This window comes from Manis javanica, chromosome 15, assembly GCF_040802235.1.
Source record: "Manis javanica isolate MJ-LG chromosome 15, MJ_LKY, whole genome shotgun sequence".
Taxonomy (NCBI): Eukaryota; Metazoa; Chordata; class Mammalia; order Pholidota; family Manidae; genus Manis; species Manis javanica.
The window spans coordinates 29,542,785-29,567,095 of NC_133170.1; the positions used below are offsets into that span (position 1 = coordinate 29,542,785).

Consider the following 24,311-nt stretch of genomic DNA (forward strand, 5'->3'; position numbering starts at 1 on the left):
AGGAGATGGTGCTTTATGCCCACCTGTCTGTCATCTTGCTGGTGTGGATGCCTGGACACTGAGGAGCCAGACAGAGAGGATGGAGAGGTGCATCTGCCCCCTGTTCGGGTGTGGTGTGGGAACATAAGCCCTGCCCAGCCTCGCCTATCCCTCCCCTCCTGCACTATTCCGAGTTCTCTGTCTGCTCCATTCCTCCTCCAGGTATCTGCATGGGATCTCCCTCACCTTGTTCTCACCTCTGCACAATGTCACCTATTCTAACAGAGCCACCTCCATCACTGCCTCCCCTCTCTCCCTGCTGCATTTTTGTTCAGCACTCACCACGACCTGACATGATAAATTCAGGTATGCCCTGCCTGCCTTTGTCATCAGAATGTGAACTCCAGGAGAGCAGGGCTTCATCTGGCTCACCACCTCACACCCAGGGCCTTGTTCAGCATCTGACACATAGTAGGTGCTCAATAAATATCTTTTAATTGAATGAGAGGAAAACTTGTTATGATTCAGAGAAAAAGTAACACAATGAGGGAGCCATAGTTCACCCATTTTTTTCTCACTCTAAACCCATGAATTTGGATCCACTCATTTCAACATCCATGTGACCACAAGATGAAATAAATGAGAGCAATTAGATATTTCTCAAGTGTCTAGCAAATCAGAATGGTCTAATCTTCCTGAATAGATGTCTCCTCATTAGAGCTCAGTGTAGTTATGCCTTTTTAATGAATTGCTTGGTTGAATTCTATAATGGTTAGGTTAAAAAATGATGAGGGAAGAAAGAGAGGTGAGTCACTGACAAAGACAGAGACCACCAGTTGAGGACACAAAAAGGCCTCAGAACATTCCCTGGCACTCTCCACTGTGATAAATCAAAGGGCCTTCTTCAACCCCTGAGAAAGAAGGGCTCAGCGCTTTGTAATGTCAGAACTTTCCCATTCACACTGCAACTTGGGAAAAGTACAAACCGGTAAAGGAAGAAAGCAGGGAACACAAAAGGCAAAAGAGAATCTCTTTGTCCCCGGGTCCTACTCCAAGATGGTAAGAGAGGCTGTGAATGAGACACTTGGGTCACAGCATACAGCGACCAGCTTGACTCCCTTTGCACAGGGAGAGAATGGCATTTCCTGAGCACGAGTGGTTCCTGGGACAGGCAACAAAGGCCTCATCAGACTGGCCAAAAAAGAGGTGAGGCTATCCCCAGTCTGTCTGCAAATCACAAACTCCAAAGTCTCCATCTGTGCCTCAGATGCAGTCTGCAGACCTAAGTGCACTGAGGAGTCCTGTGACATCCCATCCACGATGTCAGCCTGTCCCAAGGCCACTTTGCCAAGTGCTCTAGAGTGACCACATTCTTGTTCGTTGAAAGCTTTACTTCTCCAAAGAATGAATTAATAAGGGTCTCTTGAAGATGCTGAAGAATTTTCAAACCTAAGGAATGAAGTGGTAAGAACAAAATCAAAGGAGACACCTTTCAGTACTGGCCTCGCCCAGCATCCTAGTATGTAGGTCACTCAAGCATCTGTCGGTGCATATAGTTAATCCCATGGAAACAACCATGGGAACCCAGCACATGTCACTGGATCCTCTTCAACCTCTATCCAGGCAAATGTGTAGTGGTCATAGATGTCAAGCCATGGAGGGAGCTGGAATATTTTACTAACATCCCGTCTAAGTGGAGCCAGGATCGGAGTGGGCCAGAACTTGATAAATGGAATCATACTACCATTTGGCTCTCCTTCCATGTTGCCTCCACCACTGTTCTCGTCTTGGCCTAGTGGAAACTGAGCAGGACTTGGGAGACAGAACACAAGGGTTTGATTCCTGATTCTGCTGTACAATGAATGAGTCTTGGGCAAGTGATCTAAGTCTTAGGGTATTAGCTTCCTGAGGCTGCCATGACAAAGAACCACAGATGATGAAAATGTATTAGAAGTCCAAGCTCAAGGTGTCAGGCAGTCTGGTTCCTTCCAAGGATGCTGAGAACAAGAAGGATCCATTCCCTGCCTGTCTCCCAGCCTCTGGTGGTTTGCTGACCATCTCTGGATTCCTTGGCTTATAGATGTACCACCCCATTCAGCCTTCATGTTTACATGATGTTCTTCCTGTGTGCATTTCTCTGCACCCAGATTTCCCCTTTTAATAAGGACACACTCATATTGGATTAGGGCCCAACTTAAAGACCTCATCTTACCTTGATTATTTCTGTAAAGACCCTACCTCCAAATAAGGTCACCTTCTGAGGTACTGGGAGTTAGGACTTTAAATTATGAATTTGGTGGAGGACACAATGCAGTCCACCCCACCTAGCCAGGTTCCTCATCTGTAAATGGAGAGCATAACACAGTCTTCATCATATAGTTGTAGCGTCTGTGGAAGTGCCTCAAAGAGACTGGATCTGCAGAGGGCTAGTGGGTATCTGGTTTGCCTGAATGTGCATGTGCCTTGGTGCTGTCTGCATCAAACTGCACCCCTAGGGAGGAGGGCTTGAGTGGGGTCCTCTTCCCACAAGTGTCTAAGATGTCTAAGCAGGCACTTGTTGCATTTTGATGATGGTGAAGATGAAAGGCTGGAGAGAAAAATCTGATGAGCCAAGGTTATAAAAAGTCTGATACCAAGTGAAAGCAAGGAAGTGGGCCCAAGGAGCCCTTGCTGACTGGAGCACACATTGGTATAAAGACTTTGCAGGGCAATGCCATTATGCTGAAAGAGCACAGATACACATCGGATGCCCCCGCCATTCCACTCTTCAGTATGTAATCCAGAGAAATGCTTACACACGTGCCCCAGGAGGTCTGTGCGTACATGTTTATAGTAGCATTGCTTATAAATGAAAAATAACCTGAATGTCCTCAATGGGATGAAGTCCTGTAGAGGAATACTATACAGCAGTGAAGGTGATTACCTAGGGCTATGCAGATCTCATGAATGAATCTCAGGAATAAAATTGAGCAAAAGGAGCAAATTACAGAGAAATATATATAATGGGTCAGGCAAAAGTAAATGATGTACTCCTTAAGATGTATATGTATGTACATGCATCAAGGGTATACAAAGTGCTTTATAACGTATCGGAATGATAACCACCCAATTCAGGAGGGGGTGTTATGGGGGAGAAGGAGAAGTGGGCAGGGGCTTCAGCTGCATTTGTAACAGTTTCTTTTTAAAGGAGGTGGCAGTGAGTAAAGGGTGTTGGTTATTCTTTATAATTTTCAGCATGTTTGAAGTGTAACATTTCTTAAGAGCCAGGACTCCATGAGCCTGATATAAAGGAGAGGGAGAAGCTGGGCCCCTACTTGTGGGGAGATTCAGAGCGGCTCTTGCCACCCCCACGGAACCCAGAGTAAATTAGTAAAGACCTGACATGGGCTGCGCTGCAAGGCTGAGCCCCAGAAGCGTCTGCTGTCGAGCGGGGGTGGGAGGAGGGAAAAGATGTTTTGATGCTGCGCCTGTCTGTGCCGAACCGAACCCCCAGGCGGAGGAACTCACGCGCAGCCCAGGAGGAGCCAGAGGGTGCGCCCACACGGACGCCTGCGCCTCCAGCCCCACACCGGGCCCAGAGGCTGCCGCCCCCACGCTGTCACGCTGCCTTTCACACAACCTGGCAGTTCACAACCCATTACGCCCCCTCCCTCAAGCAGGCACAGACACACACAGACCCCTCCCCCTGTCCACTCCGCCCAGGACTCAGCATCGGAGCCGCTGCAGAGCGTGCCACCTGCAGGCCCTGCCAGCCCTCCCCCTCTCTCTCCCCCGCAGGGTTTTTCCAGCCGAAGCCTCCCTCCCTCTGCTGCAATCTCTGGAAACTGGTGTCTGACGCTTCCAGTCGGCACTCTATTTTTATTTATTTATTTTCCTGCCGCCGAGACCCTCCTGGCGGGAGAGCTGCAGCCGGGACAGGGCAGGCGAGACGCTGCAGGGACTCGGAGGCAGAGGACGGAGGAAAGCGCACTCCGGAGCCCTCAGCCCGCTCCTCAGGCCCGGCCAGCCGGCAGGGGCCATGAGCACCAGGCAGGAATTCGGGAGGGAGGAGGGCGACCCCGGCCGGAGGGGACAGGAGGCGGCGGTGCTTCGGGACCGAGCCCACCTGAGCCAGCGGCGGCGGCTCAGACAGGCCACCCAGTTTGCGCACAAGGACTCTGCCGACCTGCTCCCGCTGGACAGCCTCAAGAGGCTGGGCACCTCCAAGGACTTGGTGAGGCAGCCCTCTCTCCCAACCCCGCGGAGTCCCCTGGCCACCCCCTCCCTGCCCTGCCCCCCATCCTAAGGGGGTAAGTGCAGCCCCCAAGCCTGTGGACTCCCCCTGCTTCCTTGAGAGTGGGGGAGAGGGTGTCCCAACTTGAGGGGCTGCACTTTGGCCCTTCTCAGGCTGTTTGCTGGGAACGCTCCCCTGGCTGGGTGGCTCCGGAGGACCCAACGCTCATTGCTTAGCTTTTCCCAGAGAGTCCAAGGCTTCCCTTGGGGTGGTGAGCAGATGTGCTGTTGACCCGTGGGGGCCTGTAGGGACACAGGGGCCCTCTGGAGCAGCCACTGACTGCTGGGCGGGCCTGGGGGGCTGGCCAGTGTACAGATGCAGCTTCCCTCCCCTCCCGAGACCACTGAGCCCCTCATAGCAGGTCTGCCTGTCCTTTCATCATGAAAGCGTCGCAGGCCTCCCTCATGGCCTGAGCATCGGGGTTTCTCACGGCTCTCACCTGGGCCGCCTGGCCTCCTAGAGCACCCCTTGCCCCCTCCCCCTTTCCAGGCTCCTCTCCCTCCATCCCCCTGCAGCAGCTTTCCGGCAGAGGAAATGGGCGGGGGAGTAGCAGTGAGGTCTTACCTCTTCGTTCCCCCTCGAGGGCATGGCTAAGAGCAGGGCTTTGGAGCCACACTGGCCTCAGATCCTGTCTCTGCCACTTACTAGAATGTCCCTGAGCCTTAGTTTCTCCATCTGTTAAATTTACATAAAATTAATAGTATCTGCCTCATAGGGTTGTTCCTAGAGCCACAGGAGCTAATACCTGTGAAAGACTTAGCACAGAACCTTGGCAATAGCTAACATCTCTTATTATGACTCCTCTGGCTGCTGTTCCATTTAGCCTGAGAGAGGAAGTCAGCTGTGCAGGGTCCAGAGACTATGGCATCATGGAAGAAAGGAAGGCTTTAAAGGCAGGCTTCTGTAGAAAGGCTTGGAAGCACTGTGCTCCCTCTCCCATTTTCTAGTCAAAGGGTCTGAGAGGATGGTACTCCCACAACACGAGTGGTACAAAGTCAGCTCCTGGGGACTCCAGCCGCTCCTGCAGCCTCTTCTCCCTGGGAACCTGGAGGCTAACACAGCCCCTTGCTGCCTTTCCTGACCCAGCCCTACCATTCCATATCCCTCCCAGCACATGTTGCCCCTCTAGGAATCTGGCTGAGATGCCAGCCGATCGTGCCAACCCCATCCCAGGAACTCCCAAAGAGGAAAAGAGGTCAGACTGAGGTTTCACTTCAGAGAGCCTCCAGGCCTCTGCCTCCTTGCACGCACAGCAAGCTCAGCTGAGGAGCAGGGGAGCCGGTTCTTTGCCTCCCAGGAGCTAGGACCTTACAGCCTCTTCTCTTTGGAGACTGTCCTACATCTATTTGGCCCTGAAGAAGATGCTCCATTAACACTGCCTTCCCAGAGCAGCAGGTCCAGCCTTTTGATGAGAAAGTCCTGGGCTTTTCACCTACTCCCTCTGCCTCAGGACCTCCTGATTTGATCTCAGGCAGTTGCCCTGTTTGGTTTTCGGAGTGAAGACACAACAGGTTGGAGGAAACACTGATTCCCTCCCTGGGATAGCTCCGGAGCCAACCACAGCGCGGCGGGGGGCCTGCAGCCTATATCCACTGTGGGAAAGGTGGGAGGGGAGCTGGGAGCTGCAAAGCTGCTCCTTCTGGCCAGTCCCAGAGCATGCTGCCCTTTTCCCAGAGCTGGACCTCCTGCTGGCGGGCTTGTTGGCAGGAGCAGCATCAAGGGTCCCATTAAACCCAGGGTAAAGAAACAATCCCATGCTCCCAGGGAGAGAGGGCAGGCGGGGGAGCATGTGTGGGGCCATTCTTCAGCAAGCATGTATGACTGCCTACTATGTATGGAGCTAAGTCTTGGAATATAAAGATGAATGAGATACAGACCTGACCTCACAGGCTCTCTAGGCTAATGGGGTGGGGTAGGGGGAGTGAAATCCACAAATAACATCTGTGAGAAGCATCACAAAAACAGCTTAGAGAAGGGACTCTAGTCCCAGCCTGTGTGGAGGGAATAGCACAGAGGTAAGAGAGGGCTTCCTGGAAGAGGTGAACCCTGCAATATTTACAGGATGCACATAGAATCCCAGAGTTAAGATAAAATCCTCTCGCTAGAATAAACAGTAGTTCCTGAACAAAGTGTGTTGAGCCAGTCATCCAGTCCAGCTTAGAGAAATCTCAGGAAGAGGGGTGAGCAGGAGCGAAGGCATGAAGGTGAAAACAGTCTGGTCTAAGCAGCACAAGCAGGGCACTGGGGTAGATGTGCTGAGTGGGACAGATGAGGCTGAAGACTCAGGCAGCGGCCAGGCTGTCTGAGCCATGGGTCACTGTAAAAAGTTTGTGCTCTACCACATAAGCAAGGTGGAATGCCAGGTCCTTTGATGGATTTTGAAGAAGGAACCAACACAGTTAGCTTTTATTTACTTTGCTCCTCAAACTTTAATGTAAACACAAATCATCTGGGCATCTTGTTAAAAGAAAGCTTCTGATTCAGTAGGTCACAATTCTGCATTTCTAAGAGGCTTCCAAGTGATGTTGAAGCTGTTGATCTGAGGGCCACACTTTGAGTAGCCAGGGTTTTAGACAATCATCGGCTTTGAGCAGGTGTATTCGAGGGGCAGCAGGACCAGAGGCAGGTCCTTGTGAATGTGGGGAGGCTTCGCAGTGATCCAGGACAGCTGTGGGGAGGCTTGAATAACTGCAGTCTGGAAAGGAGGGCTGAATTCTGTAAACTGGCAGTATTGAGAGAGTGACTGGACCTGGTGGGGGTGGTTTCAGGGGAAGAAGAGTTCAAGCATGACTCCCAGCACCCTAATTTTGAAGATTTAACTTCTTTTGGTCCTTCTTCTCTCTGTCTGATTTTTTGGCTTGTTTTTATTACTTTGAGTTTTTTCATCACACCGTCAACCCTGGGATCTGCAGCTGGTTGAGGTCAGAGGGGGAACAAAGGAAAAAAATGTCAAAGAGAATGTGTTGTAGACTTAGAAGTCCCTCCCCTCAAGCAGAGTATTAGTTCCTGAAATGTCCCGCCAGCCAATAGGCCAGTCTAACCTAGAATGGACCCTTCTCATTTCCCCATTTCTTCATTGCTGAGCAACCTAATGGGGGGGTCCCAGAAAAATGGCATGAGTTGATACTGGTGTTCACTCCTGGACATCGGGTGTAGACCTGTCTACCTTCACTGTTTTGTGATGGAGCCAGCAGCCGCACAGCGTGATCCAAAGACGACTGGTGGAGGGAAACAAGAGTCTACTCCAGGCTGAGTCTGCCTGGGTGCAGGCCCTGCTCCACGGTGAGGAAAGCGAGAGCAAGACCAGCAAGGCAGGCCCCCCAGCTCTGCTGGTCAGCTGCAGGGTGAGACGCCCCAGGAGCAGGCTTCTACTAACAGGCTGCCTGCCCGTGACTGGCTCACTTCGCCCACTCTCCTTTCTGCCCTGCATGGTAGGGGAAGGAGGGAGGGAGAAAAGGCAGCCCTAGCAGGGACCTAAACATGGGACCTGATACCTTCTTTACTCTCGGTGCCTCAACCCATCAGCCCTCTGTGCAAATCCATCTGTTATCACTCTGATGCCTTTCCTTTGTCTGAGATAAATGTGAATGTGTAAATACTCTTCAGTATGTTCTCCATGCATAAAGGGTGTGTGCGTGTGTGTGCACATAATGCAGCCCTTCCAGAAAAAGCTCACATGTTCCAAGGCGATAGCCATGTCGTCTCTGGAGCCAGCCCCCTTCGCAGTATTGAGCCTTCCTCATAGATGCTCCTACTCTTCTGCCACTGCCTTCCCTCAGCATTTCCCTCTTGCTTTTCAGTCGTTCTACGCCCACATTGTACAGTCTTCTAAGACCACAAATGTTACCTCCTCCTTGAAGCCTTTTCTGATTTCCCCAGTAGGAAATAACCTTCCCTCCCTCTCAGTGTCTAGGGCACTTTACTCCCAGCCCTTTCACAGGCCTTAAACTCCCTCCCACACACTAGTTACATGTCACATCCCTTAAGCTCCTAAAGCACAGCCTTCATTGCTGTGTCTGCCACCAACATACCAGATGCACAGTAGGGGACTGGTGTTTGGAATGAGAAAACTACATGTGTTTGTGATATCCAAGTGTAAATCAAAGTGTCTGCATATACTTGTCTTCAGTGGACCTCTCAGTTACCCACACCTGATTTTCCTATAAAGGTGTCCCAGTCTTCCCATCCCTTCTCTGCTCCTAACCTAGATTTCTCTAGCCCGTGACCCCTTAAGAATTCCTCTAAACAAACATCCTATTGGGTGAAATCGTTCCCAAACGTATGGACTCACCACATGCAGCGCTGCTTCCTTCTTGATCCTGGATCAGAGCCAGGTTGCTTCAGTGGTATGAGTGCCATAGAAAGCACTTCTAAAGATAGTTCATTCTCTTCACTTGTTTTGGAAAGGGAACTATCAAGGGGCTGAGAAAGGTGAGGGTGCAACCCAACCCGTTCTCCTGGGGGCTCACGGAAGCCCCACGCCCTCTCTCTCAGTGCCGGGACCAGGTGCTCAGGGTGGCCGTGGACACAGGCACACAGCACAATCAGATCTCCGCGGGCTGCCTCAGCCGTCTGGGGTAAGAGTGTGCGTCAAAGAAGTGAATGGGGAGCGAGGTTTTTAGGAGGGTTGAAAATACTCTGAAATTAGGTAACAGTGATGACTACATAACTCTACAAATATACTAAAACCCACCCAATTGTACACTTTAAAAGGGTGGCTTTTATGGTATATGAACTATATCTCAATAAAGCTGTTATTTTAAGAGTTGATGGGGGCGCTGGCAGGGAAGACGGACTGAGACCCCCTGTGGGACGGGACCAAGGGATTGGATGAGAACCCACAGGGCGGTGGGGAGGATACTGGCTGAACGAAAGGTGGGAGGCGTGGGGGCCATAACCCTTGCTTTCCAACCACAGGATAGGGAAGAGGGGCCTGAAAGCCCCAGGTGGGGACCCGGCACCTGGGCCCCCAACCCAGGTGGAGCAGCTGGAGCTACAGCTGGGCCAGGAGACAGTGGCGTGCTCAGCCCAGGTGGTGGGTAAGTCCTCCCTTCAAGGGCCCAGCTTCTGATGGCTCCCGCCTCTCTCCGGGCGGGGCCACTGCAGAGACTCTCAGCCCCTGCTGGCACCAGCTGAGTAGCCCAAAGCTGGCTCGGATTCTCTCCAGTCTGGGTCGACGTTCTCAAAGCTGGGGGCGCGGTGGGCAGAGAAGGGGCCAGTGATGACCGCAGGGCAGCCCGACCTGTGGGTGCCCTCCAGCCTCGTTTCCAAATGCTCCCACAGATGACGAGAGTCCCGAGTTCTGTCTTGGACTGCAGACTCTGCTTGCCCTCAAGGTGAGGTTGCTTGTACTTGCTGTGCCTGGCGCCCGACTCCAGGGGTGGGAAAGAGGTGAGAGTGCAGGTGTGGAAGCAGGGGTCAGGTTCCTAGAGAGAGGTGCAGTCTCACCTTTGCTTCCTGAGAGGTTCACTTGTGCCCAAGTGGGAAATAAGTGGGTGCCTCCCCGACAGGGGTCCAGGTGATTGGGAACAGGAAAGCAAGGTGCAGGGACGCTGTAGGAAGTGGGAGGGGCTGGGAGAGGCCCCAGCTTGGCTCATGCTCCCCCCGCAGTGCTGCATCGACCTGGAACACGGAGTGCTGCGGCTGCGAGCTCCCTTCCCTGAGCTGCCCTTCCTGCCTTTGTGCCAAGAGCCTGGCCAGTGATGACTCTTCCCTTCACTCCCCTGGAGGAAGGACCTCACCTTAGGGGGAGCGCCATGTGAGGCATGGGGCATTACTAGAGCCAGGTGGCTGGGGACTACTCTGTCCCTTTTGTCACCATCCTGACCCTGCTCAGTAGGCCTCCCTCCTCTCTGCTTCTCGGCCACACCCTCCCCCCAGGGGCAGTTGTCCCCAGAGCAGGTCCTGGTTTCAGGGCTCTGGCTCCCCTGGTCTTTCCCCTCCAAAAGACTGAAGAAAAGGGCATAAACAAAAATGGGGTGCAGGCTGGGCCCTGGGCATGGTAGGAACTGGCCTGAGTCAGGCTGCCGTCTCCTGTCCTCCACCTGTCCCCAGCTCCACCCCAAACACCTGACTGCCTTCACACCTGTCTTCCCCACCTTCAGAAACTGGTTCTCTCTCACACCTAGACTACCACACCTCACCAGCCTGGGTCCCTGTTCCTACTGGGGCCTTCCTTTCTGGCTCTGCACACAGTTGAGTCTGAGAAGAAGTAGTAAACAGAATAACTCAATACAACAGGAAGGTGAGTTGGAAGAGGGGTACCTGGCACACAAGGCTGGCAGCGCTGTCACCTTTCCTGGGGCAGCAAATGTCTGAAACCAGTTATTCTCTGATGCCCTGTGCAAAACCTTGGGTATATATCTACTGTTTGCTCCAGGTATTTATCTTTCTCCACTTGCTTTTCAGCCACTGGGCCCCTACACAGGGTGTGTATGGAAGAGCCTTGCAGAGAACTGCCCCCACAAGGTGGGCAGGACTGTGGGGCAGTCAGTGCTCAGACTTAACCTAACCAGTTGACCCCATCAGACCTCCCCACCCATCTCTGGCCTCCTGGCTTGAGCTTGTCTGATTTTGGAATCAGTGGCTTTCTATCCCCTGCCAGACCCTGAGCCAAAGGAAAGAGACAAGGAATCTGACTTCATCATGAAGGCAGAGACTCAAACTTTAAGGATCCAGACCCCTGAGTGTCTCCCTGGCTGGTCCATCTCTGAAGTCATGGATTAGGGGTAGAGGAAGCCATGGTGTAACTAACTTGAACCAGGAAACTAGGATCCATGGGCCTGGGGTAGGTTAAAAGGATGCAAGGAGCTGCCCAGGGCCCCCTGCCCTCAGGAGAGGCGAGGGGCTGCCCATCACTGTGCAGCGGTGCCCTGGTCCCTCACTGCCCTGCTCTGTGGTCCCTGCTCCCCTGGTCCTTTCCCTTCTGCTTCCTCCTGCTTCTGTAACTGCAGATCCCAGACCCCAGGGCAGGCCTTCAGCTCAGCTGCTCCTCCTCTTAATAAACAGCTGTTTTTCTATGCTGACGTCCTCCTCCAGTCTTCCTTCATGTTGATCAGGCTGAATGGTATCTCTGCCCTTGGACCCTTACAGAAAGGAAATGTGAGTGTGGACCTTTCCCTGGGTTGACCCATCTGGCTGGCATAAGTATAACTGAGAGCAATGGCTTTAAAACTCCCCTAAATACAACTCACAGGGAAATAAACTTTACATTGCACTCAGAATACACATATGCCTACACACTTCCAACTGTTACACAGTACTTCCCAATACTGTGAGCAGAACACTCTGATATTTGGCATTCTATTTTATTCTATGCTATTCAATGTATTCAAAAAGGGCTGATCACAACCCCCCAAAGGATTGCACCCTATAATGTGAAACAGTGATTTAGAGCACACGGAGCCAAGAGCAGAGGGATGTAAACGGCACAAGACACAACTCTGATCATGGTCCGGATCATAAACCTGCATCAGAGTTTAAATGTCTATTGTATTTTGACATGAAAGTATTTTGGGGGTGAAATGGTTGGGTGGGGAGATGGAAGTAAGGCCTCTGAAGCTGCACAATGCTTGAACATGGCAAAAGAGAATACTGGCCCAGCTTCTTTGGGAAATAGAAGAAAATCATCTTCAGAGTTGCTGGGAACACAGTAAGACCAGATTATAAAATGTCCTGAAAGACCCCTCGAAAACCAAACAGTGTGCCATTCTGGAAATGATTATTCATCGGTGACTTGTGCTCCCTCCTCACATACACGCCACCCACCACCCTGTGGGGGTGAGGGGACAGTCCCACACGATGTGGAGTCAGGCTGGGTCCTGTGATCCTGCTGGCAGGGTGGGTGAGGTGCACGAGGGGATGGGTGGACGGTCAACCCGCCTCATCTTTCACCAAGAAGACCACGCAGTCTATAGTTCACAATCGCCCCAGGGTGACTGTCCTTCCACGCTCCTCTGTAATGTACAGTCCCTATTCTGCCCACACCATGGACACCCGGAGGAATGGGGAGGTTCAGAAGGATCCTTCTTCAGCCAAGAGGGCGAGTCCAGCTAGGTGGGATCCTGGAGGCTTGTGGGAGCACCCTGTGGTGGCTGGTCTGGATGGTAGAGGGTTCGGTGGAGCAGGGCCTGGGCGGCCGGGAGGTCATCAGGATCTAAGGGTGAGAAAGGGGCTGCTGGTGAGAGCTGTGGACCTCCTAGGATCCTGGGCCACTGGGCTCCTGCAGTCCCCAGCTCTCCTGGGACTCACCCACACCCAGCTCCTGCAGCAGGCTCTGGTACTCTGGCTCAGCTTCCAGCACTTTCAGCAGATTGGTAGACTCCATCCGCTCAAGCTGCACCTCCCAGTACACATAGATCTTCTGGTTGAACGTGACATACACAAGGCAGGGGCTGTTGCGGTCCTCTTTGCAGGCATACAGGCCTGGGAGGTGTGGGTGGTGAGAAAAAGTTCACGAAGTTCCAGCCCCAGTTTTGGAGGGCACAGACCAGACGGGGCATTAGTGTCAGCAGTTTCAACCCTCCCAGACGTCAACCAGAAAACCACAGGCCCTCTTTCTACCTCTCCTGTTAGGAACTCAGTAAAACAGGTGCAACAGTACAGTATCTGGCCCATTCCAGACACTGAAAAACCACACAACAGATCCCAGGCAGAATCGCACCCAAGAAGGTGATATTTGTTGGTTTCCCATCTTAGTGGCAGCCCTGGAGTCCCGAGGGGCAGGCTTGCTAATTCAAGGGGTGGACCAGCAAAACTTGGTCAGAAACTAAGGTTCTCTTTGGTGATGACCCCTGCTCCAAAGGCACATTAGCCTTTCAGGCACAGGGACCAAAGACTCCCCACGTCACCCAAGAGAGCCAGTGCTGCCTTCCAAGGTCCCCAGTTTGGAACTAGTGAGAATGCTCTGGGAGAATGATTTTCACAGAGGTTTGATGAGCTCAGGTGGGAGAGGTCTTTCCGAGGTCTTCACACAACCCAGAAAGATGGTAAGAATTCATCCCATTCTTTAAAATATTCAGAGATGGGCATCTCATTACCTTTTATTTCTTCTTATTTAAAATTGTAAAGAAGGCGATTTAGTGCTCACCCACCGCCCTCTAAGGAAAGAGCTAAAGAACTCCTCTGTTTATGAGACTTCCACTAGGGGGCAGAGGGAAAGTGGAAATGAGAGGCATACAGTATGGTTAGAGGGGCCACTGGGCAGGGTCCCACCTGCACAAAAGGCTCGGATATTCTCGTCCACTTGGAAGCGGACAACAGCGCGGTTGTGGTCAATGATGTATGTCTGTCCATCCCAGGCACAGGCCACTACCTCCTCATGCCCGTTGCCCTGAAAAAGGCCAGAAACAAGGATGCAGGGCAGTGGCCAGGAGCCATTTTCGGAAGAGATCTAATAGCCAGCTGGGAAGGAAGACCACATATGTTTCCTTCTGAACCTCTCTCGTGGGACAGGCACTGAAGGGGGCTGCCACATGGGCCACCTTCCATTATGCTCACAAACCAATGAAGCAGGCAACAGGAGCCCCAGTTTTCTATGAAGGAAACTTCAGCTTCTAGAAATGAAGTCATTCAACCACTGCCACTCAGCTGGGAGGGAGCAGAATCAGAACTCAACCCCAGGCCTGTTCTAACTGACTTGAAACTTCAGGCTTCTTCTCCTAAACCATCCGGCATGCACAAGGGTGGTGCACAGGTGCACAGTACAGCCCCTACCTGCCAATTCGGGAGCCACAGCCTTAGTAAGGAGAGGCTCGGCTATGGACAAGAAAAAATGTGTAGAATGTGCATCCGGAGTTGGGACTAACAGCTCAGTCTGAACCCTAATAACAACTTTTTTCTCAGGAGCTACTGCTTCTGCTGGCAGCGGCTGAAATGAGAGCTTCCCCAGTCGTACAGAGAAGAGCGCTCGGCACTGTGAGGTGGGGAGACCAGCTCGCTCAGCTGTGGTGGGGCCCGTCTGAAGAGAGGCTTCTGATGAAGGTTTAGGGTTAACTGTGCCTGAGGATGGCCTCCTTTAAGTCTCATCTCTCCGTGAAATGGCAGTAAGGAGGCTGGTCTCCCCCGGGCTGACCACTCACCGTGACATCCAGTTTCTCTAGGGCAAAAAGCTGGTGGTCCACCTGCACCGACCACAGCAGCCTGTCTGCCTCCTCCATCAGCTTCAGCGTCCCTGTTGGGAGGGCAGACGGGGAGGGTGGGGCCCTGAGCAGAGCCCACCAGCCCCAGCCATCACCCCAGGACTGCTCTGGGCTGCCCCGGGACTCACCATCCAGGGTGCAGAGGGCGAAGAGGCCAGAGCCACCTCTCTCAGGGCTGGCACCTGCACATACAACAGAAGGACCTGAAGAAAACGTGAATAGCAAGGCTGGATTAGAGCCCGTGGGGTGCCCAAGGGCAGGGAGGAGGGGATGGGCTGGGAATGAGTGAGGGGGCCCCCCTCCTGCTGTTGCTTGCCCCCTGGCCCTCTCCCTTTCCCTGCCAACCTTTGCCTCGCTTGATGTTGCCAATGAGGTGAGTGGAGACATTCTTGTTGTGGATGCGGCCAGATGTCTGGTGCAGCACGACATCTCGGGCAGCTGGGGTCTCCCTGGGGCAGGAGGATGGGGCACCTGAGTAGGGACCAAGTGAGCCTAGCTGTCCAGGCCTTTGGGGCCCCTATCTCTGTAAGAGCTTCCAAGAAGTCAGTCAACCTGGAAACCTGTAACTGACCATGCCTGACCCATATAGCAAGCAGAAAATAGAGGGACAGGGTAACCGGGTTACTTGGAATCTCTTCCAGGTGCTACAAGGTTAAAGTTCAGGATTCCCTGTGTCCTGAAATCATTTTCCTTAACGAGGCAAAGATGCATGTGCCAGAACCTAGCTGAAGCAGCTCTGTCAGCAGCGCAGGCCCGCCCCCTACTGTGTGCACCGGGAGCCCACCTCCAGCCCACGCACCCTTACCTACTGCCCTCTGTGGCCCCCTCGGAGGCAGCGGCGGGTCCAGCATCCTTGCTCCAGGTACACAGGAGAGTTGCGTAAGCACAGCCTGGCTGAGATACCATCAGTTCAGGAACACCCAGGGGCCCTGGAGTCACGGACAGACTGTCTACCTGCACGAGGGAACAGGGCTTGAAGGGACTGGAGAGAGAAGAGTGGGGCCCTGCCGAGAAAAGGGGAGGGAAGTGGGGCGCGGCCCCAGGGCACTCTCCAGACCTCAAGGGCAGTAGCAGAAGGAACCCTAGAGTCACGGGCTCCTGCCTGGTGCCATCCTGTTGACACAGACTGCCTGCTTTCCACTGTGCACGCTTCCACTGGGGTCCAGGTCCTGATACAGACCACACCATGCCCCCCTTCACAAGCCTAATTTTTGGCCCACTGTTCCTTCCCCTTTGTCCATTTTTAGCAGTTTCCCGAGACCCTGGTCTGAAACAGTCGTCTCTGGATCTCTTTAACAAGGGGATTTCCCTTCTTCCTGTGCTGTACTCGGGCCTGTTGTCCACAGACTCCCCCAGGAGGCCTTCCCCCTGCTCCCTGGGCCCCATTGTCCCCACACTGGGCCTCTCACCTGACCCTCCAGTGTCCATTTCTTGAGTGACACCAGCTGCCCCGTTGGGTGATCGGTGCCCTCGCCCAGATCTTCCCAGCGGAAAGCCCGTACCACGCGGTCTGTGTGACCTACCACTAGTTCGTGACACCCATCTCCGTCTACAGATCCAGAACATAAGACAAGTTCGAAGACAAATCTGTGTGGGCCAGCGTGAATCCCACAGCACCCCGCCCACACTCCACTCACAGCAGTGCCAGGGGAACTTGTATTCCGTGAGGCTTCAGGTCCATCCTTCCCACACTCTGAGTCAGGACCCGCTGCCCTGCCTTCCTTGGGTTCGAAACACTCCCCACCCATGTTCCACAGGGCCTGTCACTTCTTCTCTCAGACATACTAGTAGAGTGTTGATTCATCCCATTATACCTACCAGCACCTTTGAGGTAGCTTCTGACCAAAACATCAGCTCCTTATCTGTGTGGCTCACTCCCTTGCCACCTTCAATTTCTGATCAAATGTCATCTCAGCAAGGACTTTCCTGAAAATTCCATTCAGAATTGCTTCTTCTGCCTCTACACCTCAACACTCTCTAGCTCCTTCCCATGATTTATTTTCTCTATGACACTTACTGCCCTCTAATAAACTATTTAAGTTTCTTACAACACTTATGTTGTCTATCTTCTGTCCCTTCCTTGTAAAGGTCCAAGAGGCAGCGATTTTTGTCTATCTATTTACTATTGCAATCCCAGGGCCTGGACTGATGCCTAGTTTATAATGGGAGTTGAGTAACTCGACATTAAATGCGTAACAGTTACACAAATGAACACTGACTACCCCCTGAATCCCTCGAGATTGCCCATATTACCCCCTGACTCCTATTTCCCTGGCTGCTGCCTACGAAGACAGCCATGCCCACCGATGTCGCTGATCAGCATGACCTTTGTGTTGGCAGGGATGTGCTGCTTGAAGACAGGACGCTGCTCCTCTCCTGTCAGGCTCTCGTGGTGCCCAGAAGCATCCAGGGTCTTCGCAGGTGTCAGGTCAAACAGGTGAAACCAGCCTTCAGCAGTCACTGCCACCACCAGGTTCTGAGAGAGACAGAGCGGTGGGAGAGATGGATGCAGGAGGGAGTATGGGCACACGCCTGATCATCAGCACAGAAGTCATGGTGAGGCTCTCAACTGATTTCCACCCAAGACAGGGGTGATCCAGGTAAGGCCTTGGCATTCTACCGCAGTTCCAAGGTCCCCTAGAGTGCTTACCTTGCCTTTATTACATACATCTCCAACCCCAACACAGGTCAGCTGCAAAAGAAGAAAGGGAGGCTCAGGAAAACATACTGAGGGAGACCAGGGCTCTTTAGTCCTGCAAAGCAAGAGGGAGCAGACTTTCTAATCCCCACCATCTGCTGAAAGCTTGTGCCACATGACCTACACTGATAGTCTGTATCCGCTGTGTTATAGTGCTACAGGATCCTTTTACCCAGAGAGCAATGTGAAGACCTGCAGTAGTTAAGACAATACAAAGCAAAACTCTGTATCTTATATAAGCCAGACTATCACATTTATAGCCTCAGTCAATGCTCCCACTTTCAACTGTGCTATATAAGATCAGACAAGCTAGGCAGTTTCCCTAAAGTACAAATGGAGTCACTCCACAACATAAAATAAAAAACAACTCCACTGTGTGTGTCTGTGTGTCTGTGTAACAGCTAGGAGAGCTCTGCCTGGGGGCTTCCCACCCTTAATCCAATGAACTGAGAACCAGTGGCTGGGCTGAGCAGCTGGTGAGTTGGGACCCACTGGTAAGTTCCTGTGTGGGACTCAGCCGTGAAAGTCCCTGGACAAAAGGGACCCCTCCCCACCTTGAGACCCAGGGAGGTGAATACTGACCATTCCCTGGCAGGAACAGGTGAGCCAGGGCCGGCTGTCATCATTCTTATACACAGACAGCTTTCCGTTGGTGTCTCCTACCACCAATTCATTTAACTTCAAACAGAGAGAGAAGAGAGTATTAGGATGGGTTACTGCCGAACCATCCAAGCTCTGATGGGCCCAGCCTGGCAAAATCACAAGACCTCAATGTATCTTCAGCAAATGTATTAAAAATCTTTTACAACTAACACAGCTATAGTTTCCCTGAGTATCTTAATTTCCAGTTAGGGGTGTGTGTGTGTTGGGGGCATGGGAAGCTAGAGGAAAGGGGCAATACAGAACCACGATCCAGCTGACAGTAGAACAGCTCAATCCCCACATGCCTGACCTCAGCTCTTCTAATTTGTCTACTACAAATGGGACATATTTTGAAAACAATCCAAAATATTTAACTTCTGGGGGATTTAACTTCAGACCTAGTATTTAATCAGGAACCAAGTAAAAAGGCAAATTCAGCCCCGGGGGGCCGTCTCTCCTCTAGCAAGACCTTTTGATCTTGGTGTGTGAGTGAAGAGTCGGGCTCTGGGTTCAGTATCCGCACTCTGGGCCTCTAGCGCCCTCAAGTGGCCAGGCTCTCAGGAGGGCATGCTCCCCTCATGGAGCCTCTCCTCGACCTTCTCTATGGGGGTACTCCACTTCCAGTGGCTCCCCAAAGGCCTCCCACCCTTTCCAGGGGCTAACCATCATAATGAGGTCGCTCCAAACCCTATTTCTCTAAGACAGTTCCATGTTTCCTGTTGGCAGGACATCTAACACTCCCTCCTGTCCCCCAAACAGATTGAATATTAGATTCTCAAGAGATTTAACTCTAAAGGCAACAAAGATACAACAGATCAACAGTAAGGAAAGGTAAAGAAATGAATTGGGATTTATTAATTATGATTTACTTGATTTGAACTTTAGATTTATTCATTTTTGATAGTTATTTGAGTTTCTGGTGGGAATAAGTTTATTTACATCAAACCCTCTACACCTGATGCTTCAATTATGGTTGCCCAGAGGACTTTTGCAGACACAGAAGAGAGGCTGTATAGTGTGGAACTTCTGGGCACAGCTGTCTGGAGTTGAATCCAGCTCTCTATGCCTAAATTTTTTGATCTATAAAACGAGGATCATAAGATCATCACCTTCATATGGTGTTGCGACAATAGAACAAACAAAGGAAAGCATTTAGAGCAGTGACTGGTGTATGATGAGCACTAATACTAGGTGGTTTTCAGCCTCTAGTTAAACGCGTTCAAGGCTGGGGATCTTAGCATCTTTCATACAACCTATTCTTTTTTATACACTCATTCAGCAAATGCCATAGTCCACCGTAGGTTCTCAGTAATGTTAACTTAATAGACAAAAAAAAATTTTTTAAGAAACAAATAATAATTGGAATGAAACAGAATGCTCAGTCAGCACTTGAGTTTTCAGATAAAGCTGGACAATCAGCTAGGGGGACAAAGATAAATGCCATAGACCCCCCTGCTAAGAAGGACCTCACAGTTTAAGAAAGGCACAGACACAGGAATAAAATCATACAAGAGTGTGTAAGTACAGAGGGTAAGCAGATGTGACTCAGCCAGGTAGAGAGCTGAAGCAATGGCAGAGAACATTTCTAGGGTAGCCCTCTGCTTTGGGCAGCTACAAGGCTTCCCAGTGATTCTGCTTCTCCATGGTTGATCCTGGCTCTGGCCTCTGGAGGTCACCTGGTGATACTGAGGAACCCCAGCTGGAGAGTACACCATGGTCAGAAGTGCAAAAGGAGAAAGGAGGTGAGATCTTTCTGTGATCTGCTGCGGCCTTCTAGAGACTTTCCCCTGCTGTAGCCAGGCTTCAGGGTACTCTATTCTTGGCTTCTCCCTGACTTACCAGAAAATAAATTAGTTTCAAAAAACTCTAAGCTAAAACTTTATTAGTATGAAAGAATCCTTTTTCCTGTCCCAAATCTCCAAATGCTGGCCTGGGGAACCAGTAACAGAATCTCCATCCACACACATGCAGGCTGAGTAAACCACACCAGATCACTAGCCAACTATCTCAAGTAACTTGCTCTTCTTTCAGTTATATTTGTTTTAGCAGGCAAAGCCCTTCTCATGGCTTTCAGACACATACTCACATTTGCCTTTCATAACAATCCTCATTTATTCAACAAACATGTATTAAATGTTTACTATGTGCCAGGCACTACTCTACATATTGGGAATACAGCAGTGAAAAAACATTAAAAAATTCCTATCCTTATGGAGCTTACAACTCAGGTTTTTAAAAAAGGGGGTGTAATATTACACCTAATATTACAGAACTGTATGTCTAATAGTTCAATTCACTTAGACAACTACAATTTCTGAAAAAGCTGGTGCTATGAAGCTCTGAGAAAAAGGCGTGCATTTTTCCCTTTTAAACAAAGATAATCAGATGAAATGGAAAAAAAATGCATGTCTAAATTTACTTTACTGTTTAAAAATGCCTCCCTTGTTTTTCTCATAAATTGTATTCCTTAGCATATGAAGAAATGGGAAAGTCCAAAAAACATTATACAAATTTATGACAGTAACTCTTTCTTCCAAAAAGAGGCCTCATGAAGTACCTTCTCCATCACAGCACAAAGGAAGCTGGGATGGTAGGTAGTTTGAAGAGGGGATGTTTCAGTCCTTGTTTTCTTCCAGGGAAAAGAGGGCACAGAACAATTAGGGAGGCGAGATTGAGAAGCAGGGAGGCAGAGCAGGGAGATGGAGCAGAGTGTGGGAGAGGAGAGCAACAAGGCGCTTTGCATAAAAAATATGAAACAGATGAAAAGATCAAGTCTGGAAAAAAGAGTGGCTCCCACCATCGGCAGCCTCCATCATCTTGGATGATCGGCCCCAGAACCCTTCACATACTTTGTCACATACCCCTCCTTACTTTGTCATTCTTGTGATTATCACTCCATCTGATTATGAGCAAGCTACCTGAGCGCTCAGGCTGCCTTGTTCATTTTTTAATTCCCAGAGTCCTTGGCACATAATGGGCAGTTCAACAGATATTTGTAGAAAAATACAATCAAATTGTGACAAAATTAACGCTAAGACAGCGTCAACTATGTGTTAGGCATGGTTCTACCCACTTTACTTGTATTAATTCAGGTAATCAACGAGAAAAGGAATGACTGCTGAAAGAAGAAAAGGGAAGTGTAAATTGTTTTTGCAATTCAACCAAGGCCACCTGCGTGTACTACGGGGCGGGCACCGTCGAGACCCGACGTAGTTGAGATTGGGGCGGTGGGGACACTTGCTACCCCGGCCAGGGTTGCTTGGAGTCTACGAATAGGCAGTCGAGGCAAAGTACAGCAGTCACTCCAACGTAAAGCGACAAGTCTAAGAGCCGCAGAGGTGCGTTTTAAGCCTATTGTGAGGCTTTGAAACGTTAAGTGATTTGAGAGGTGATGCTCCTGGGGGAGGAAGCATAACGAACGACAGGCACAGCGAAACAGTAAATTTGACAACCAAAATTTACTACGCTCCCACTGTGGACGAGTTGCTGACTTAAGTCGAGCATCAGTTACCTGCGCAACTAGGCGGACCAAATAACCAGACGAACTCCGGCAACACGTCCGGGGCCATGAAGTTACCGGGTGCACCCCCCGTAGCCCCAGCGCGCATGCGCACCGCGCACGCGCACGCCGCGGGCGGCTACCTCCCCGCCCCAGCCCCGGGCCCGCCCCAGTCCTGCGCAGACCCGAGCTGCGGGTCTCGCAGTGCGCATGCACTGACCGTATCATTGTCAGCGTCTCCTAGGCAAATTGCGTGCGGGAAGAGGCTCCCGCTAAACTCCAGGGCCACGCGCTGCACGTAACTAACCGACCTCATCGCACTTCCAAGGGCCGAGGGACTGGGGAGCACCGCTGAATGTTCCCGGAACCCCGCCCGACAACCGCCCGAGCGGAAGAACACGGAAAGCGGAAAGTTACGTCACCCCCGAGCCTCCAATCGCGGCCTTCCTCGCTTAACCTTAGCGAGGAGGCGGGTCTTCCTTGCTCTCTGGGCCTAGGGGCGGGCTTAACAGGCTGCTGATGTGAGTGGCAGGGGTGTGGGCCACTCCATTTCCGCAGAGGGTACAGCGCGTGGGTAGACCACCCTTGACCAGGCCGTCTGTTCCCTTGGCAACAGGGCTAAGGCTCGACTTAATAGCCTTGATCTCTTCCTTCGTTGCCCTGACGATGAAGATTCCCAGCCATCAGACCATCCCCCGAGAACCATAATAATCATAGTAACTGACAACCGTATGACTTCCAAGGATTCTTTAAAAAAACTGTGTAGCTTACCGCTTAGGAGTGGTCCAAGCAATATGGTGAATTGAACCAGCATTTTAAAAAACGAAATAGAATAGAAAATACCAAGTATGGTAAGGTAAATATTGTTTTCCTGAAACCTTTGTTTCAATTGTGTATGTTTATATGTGTATATACTGGCTTATCATGTAAAAATTTTTTTTAACCATCTATGTACTTTGTGGTCATTAATTTGAAAACCACTTGCTGCAAAGCACATTTCACATACATTTCATGTAATCAGCATAACAACCCTGTGAGCTTGTAATGTTATTTCAGTTTTTTGGATGAGGAAATCAGGTTCAGCAAGATTTAAGTAACAAGGCAGAAGGTGGTGGAGGACTCAAAACAGGATTGAAACCCCAGGTCCTTTCTACCATTTATGCAATAGTTCCTAGTAGATCCCTCAGGCTAGATGTCAGGGTTGCTGAAATTCTGGGTCTGCTCCACCCTGCAGACCCCCAGTACAAAGCCCTTGCCTTCCTCCCTAAGTCGCTTTGCTCTAGATGGGGGACATCCCTATCCTGGCTGGCTTCTTAGGAAAATTTCTCATGTTGAATTGGGTCCAGACTTTCTATGGAGTTCCTCACCAATCAAGGCATTAAAAGTATTGTGAAATTCTGCAGGTGCTCAATACATTTTAAGGTTTGGGTGTGCACACCCAGACTGATCTATACATTGGTCTTTCAGGAGTCAGCATTGAGAAAACAAGGGTATCTACAACACGTGGGGATCGTGGGCCAGGGACTGGTCCTGTTTCCTAGGTCTGAACGTAGCGGGAGAAGGTGCTGGAAGGCAGGACCTTTGTGCCTGTGGGCAGATGGCACATTTTGTCCGTGTCCCAATGGATCTCAAAACCAGATAAGAAAAGGAACAGCAGCTCAGAGCAGCTAATAGGAGGCAGTCTAGACAGATACGGGGGACTGTAGATACACTCAAGTTTCTGTTTCTGGCTGTGTACACTTGGTTTGGCTAAGTCCATTCAAAGGTCCTGGGTCACACAGGCGTGCCTGGTGCTTTGAATACATTATCTCATGTCTAGGGGGTTGCATGTACCTCATCCTGCTCTGCCACATTGATATTCTCTCACCCTAGCACAAACCCTGAGCTTCATGTTAGGTTTCCAGAGGTGAAAAAAACAAAAGCCAATTAAAAATGTTTACCTCTCTGAGACAAGTAATGATTCTATAGCATCTTACTATGCTGATGGACAGTGACTGTAATGGGGTATGTGGGGAGGACTTGATAATGAGGGGGGGGGTCTAGTAACCATCTTGTTCAAGTAATTGTACATTAACGATATCAAAATAAAAAAAATGTTTACCTCTCTGTAAAGTTAAACAGTTTCAAAATGTTTCTTCTCACTATATTATTTTTCCATTGTTTTCCCTTTTTTCCAGTCCTTTGAATGAAACTGTAAAATAAATTAATAAATAACCCAGGACAGAATAGATGAGGCCTACCCTGCTTCTGTCGGCAAGTGCCTGACCTGACCGGGTTCTCTGAACTTACACCCTGACTCAGCACTTCACAATACCTTAGTTTTATCTTCCTCATCACTTGGGCTTCTTGTTTTTGATCTTCCTGTGCCAGGGAGTGCGTGTTTTTGTTTGTTCTGTGTTTGCCATGAAGGTCATGTCATGATCACAGGATGGATACCACGCCTTTTGGCTTTTGTCAAGAGAGCCAAATAAAGTTAGACAGGGAGGAGAGCTAGATCTCCAGGACACGTGGCATGAATCAAGTCTTTCCACTCAAATGCCTCTCACCACCTTGCATAAATTACTTTCCTGGCATTAGGTGTTATATTCACAGTAAGTGGAACACAGGACTAGCATTGCAGAGCCATGTGTGCAGACCCCCGGCTTCCCAAGGAGCACCCATTTTGGGCCCTTGGGCCATGGGCAGGGTCTCCACTGGCACCATCTGGAGCCAAGCACTCTTTCAGTATGGGTTTTGGCTTACTCCCCACACTGCCTAACCAGGCTGTCTTTCTGGTGAGATGCATGGATACAGATGCACGGGCATATTCTTCACAAACTAGCCAAACAATAGCTTCACTAGGCACCTGCTGTGGGAGGGCTGGGAGGAGAGTCCTTATGTGGGAACCATTTCCAGGGAGATATTTTGTCTGGTTCTTCCTCCAAGAGTAGACAGAGGGCCCTATGCAAGTCCTCTCTGTCTAGGATGCCTAGGTAAGAAACAGGACCTTTAAAGCTCTTTCTACAGGTGAGGCCCAGAGCCCCTCAGCATTCTAAAGGCAGTGCCTAGGGCTTCCCAGTGGGTTCAGTCTGAGAGACTCCC

At 50.7% G+C, this 24,311-nt stretch overlaps 2 protein-coding genes across 5 annotated transcripts; one reads left to right on the plus strand and one right to left on the minus strand.

Moving 5' to 3' along the window:
• The first annotated feature begins 3,814 nt into the window (after positions 1 to 3,814).
• NRIP2 (nuclear receptor interacting protein 2) lies at positions 3,815 to 11,415 on the plus strand. 3 transcript variants are annotated; one of them, XM_017666071.3, is made up of 6 exons: positions 3,815 to 4,192; positions 7,444 to 7,596; positions 8,747 to 8,829; positions 9,170 to 9,291; positions 9,536 to 9,588; positions 9,863 to 11,415. In XM_017666071.3, the coding sequence occupies exons 1-6, from the start codon at positions 3,998 to 4,000 to the stop codon at positions 9,953 to 9,955; spliced, it is 699 nt and encodes a 232-aa protein (XP_017521560.1). In that variant the 5' UTR covers positions 3,815 to 3,997; the 3' UTR covers positions 9,956 to 11,415. The 3 variants fall into 3 exon arrangements, with proteins under 3 accessions (XP_017521560.1, XP_017521562.1, XP_073078376.1); XM_017666073.3 differs by lacking the exon at positions 7,444 to 7,596 and having other exon boundaries at positions 3,864 to 4,192; positions 8,660 to 8,829; XM_073222275.1 differs by lacking the exon at positions 7,444 to 7,596 and having other exon boundaries at positions 3,864 to 4,192.
• A 125-nt stretch (positions 11,416 to 11,540) lies between these two features.
• ITFG2 (integrin alpha FG-GAP repeat containing 2) lies at positions 11,541 to 21,636 on the minus strand. Of its 2 annotated transcripts, none has more exons than XM_017666070.3 (12): positions 21,451 to 21,636; positions 17,672 to 17,767; positions 17,042 to 17,083; positions 16,696 to 16,867; positions 15,801 to 15,940; positions 15,197 to 15,345; positions 14,737 to 14,840; positions 14,520 to 14,573; positions 14,332 to 14,423; positions 13,466 to 13,583; positions 12,503 to 12,676; positions 11,541 to 12,407 (listed from the first exon to the last, which is right to left on the minus strand). In XM_017666070.3, the coding sequence occupies exons 1-12, from the start codon at positions 21,544 to 21,546 to the stop codon at positions 12,304 to 12,306; spliced, it is 1,341 nt and encodes a 446-aa protein (XP_017521559.2). In that variant the 5' UTR covers positions 21,547 to 21,636; the 3' UTR covers positions 11,541 to 12,303. The 2 variants fall into 2 exon arrangements, with proteins under 2 accessions (XP_017521559.2, XP_017521558.2); XM_017666069.3 differs by having other exon boundaries at positions 14,520 to 14,594; positions 21,451 to 21,635.
• Between the last annotated feature and the right edge of the window lie 2,675 nt (positions 21,637 to 24,311).

Bases quoted from the DNA above. Each gene is read 5' to 3' on its own strand.
- NRIP2 (XM_017666071.3), top strand. From the start codon at position 3,998: ATGAGCACCAGGCAGGAATTCGGGAGGGAGGAGGGCGACCCCGGCCGG. The intron at 8,830-9,169 runs GTAAGAGTGTGC...TTCCAACCACAG, and splicing joins GGCTGCCTCAGCCGTCTGGG to GATAGGGAAGAGGGGCCTGA. The intron at 9,589-9,862 runs GTGAGGTTGCTT...CTCCCCCCGCAG, and splicing joins AGACTCTGCTTGCCCTCAAG to TGCTGCATCGACCTGGAACA.
- ITFG2 (XM_017666069.3), bottom strand. From the start codon at position 21,546: ATGAGGTCGGTTAGTTACGTGCAGCGCGTGGCCCTGGAGTTTAGCGGG. The intron at 17,084-17,671 runs GTCAGTATTCAC...CTTCTTTTGCAG, and splicing joins CCTGTTCCTGCCAGGGAATG to CTGACCTGTGTTGGGGTTGG. The intron at 16,868-17,041 runs GTAAGCACTCTA...TGTCTCTCTCAG, and splicing joins ATGTATGTAATAAAGGCAAG to AACCTGGTGGTGGCAGTGAC.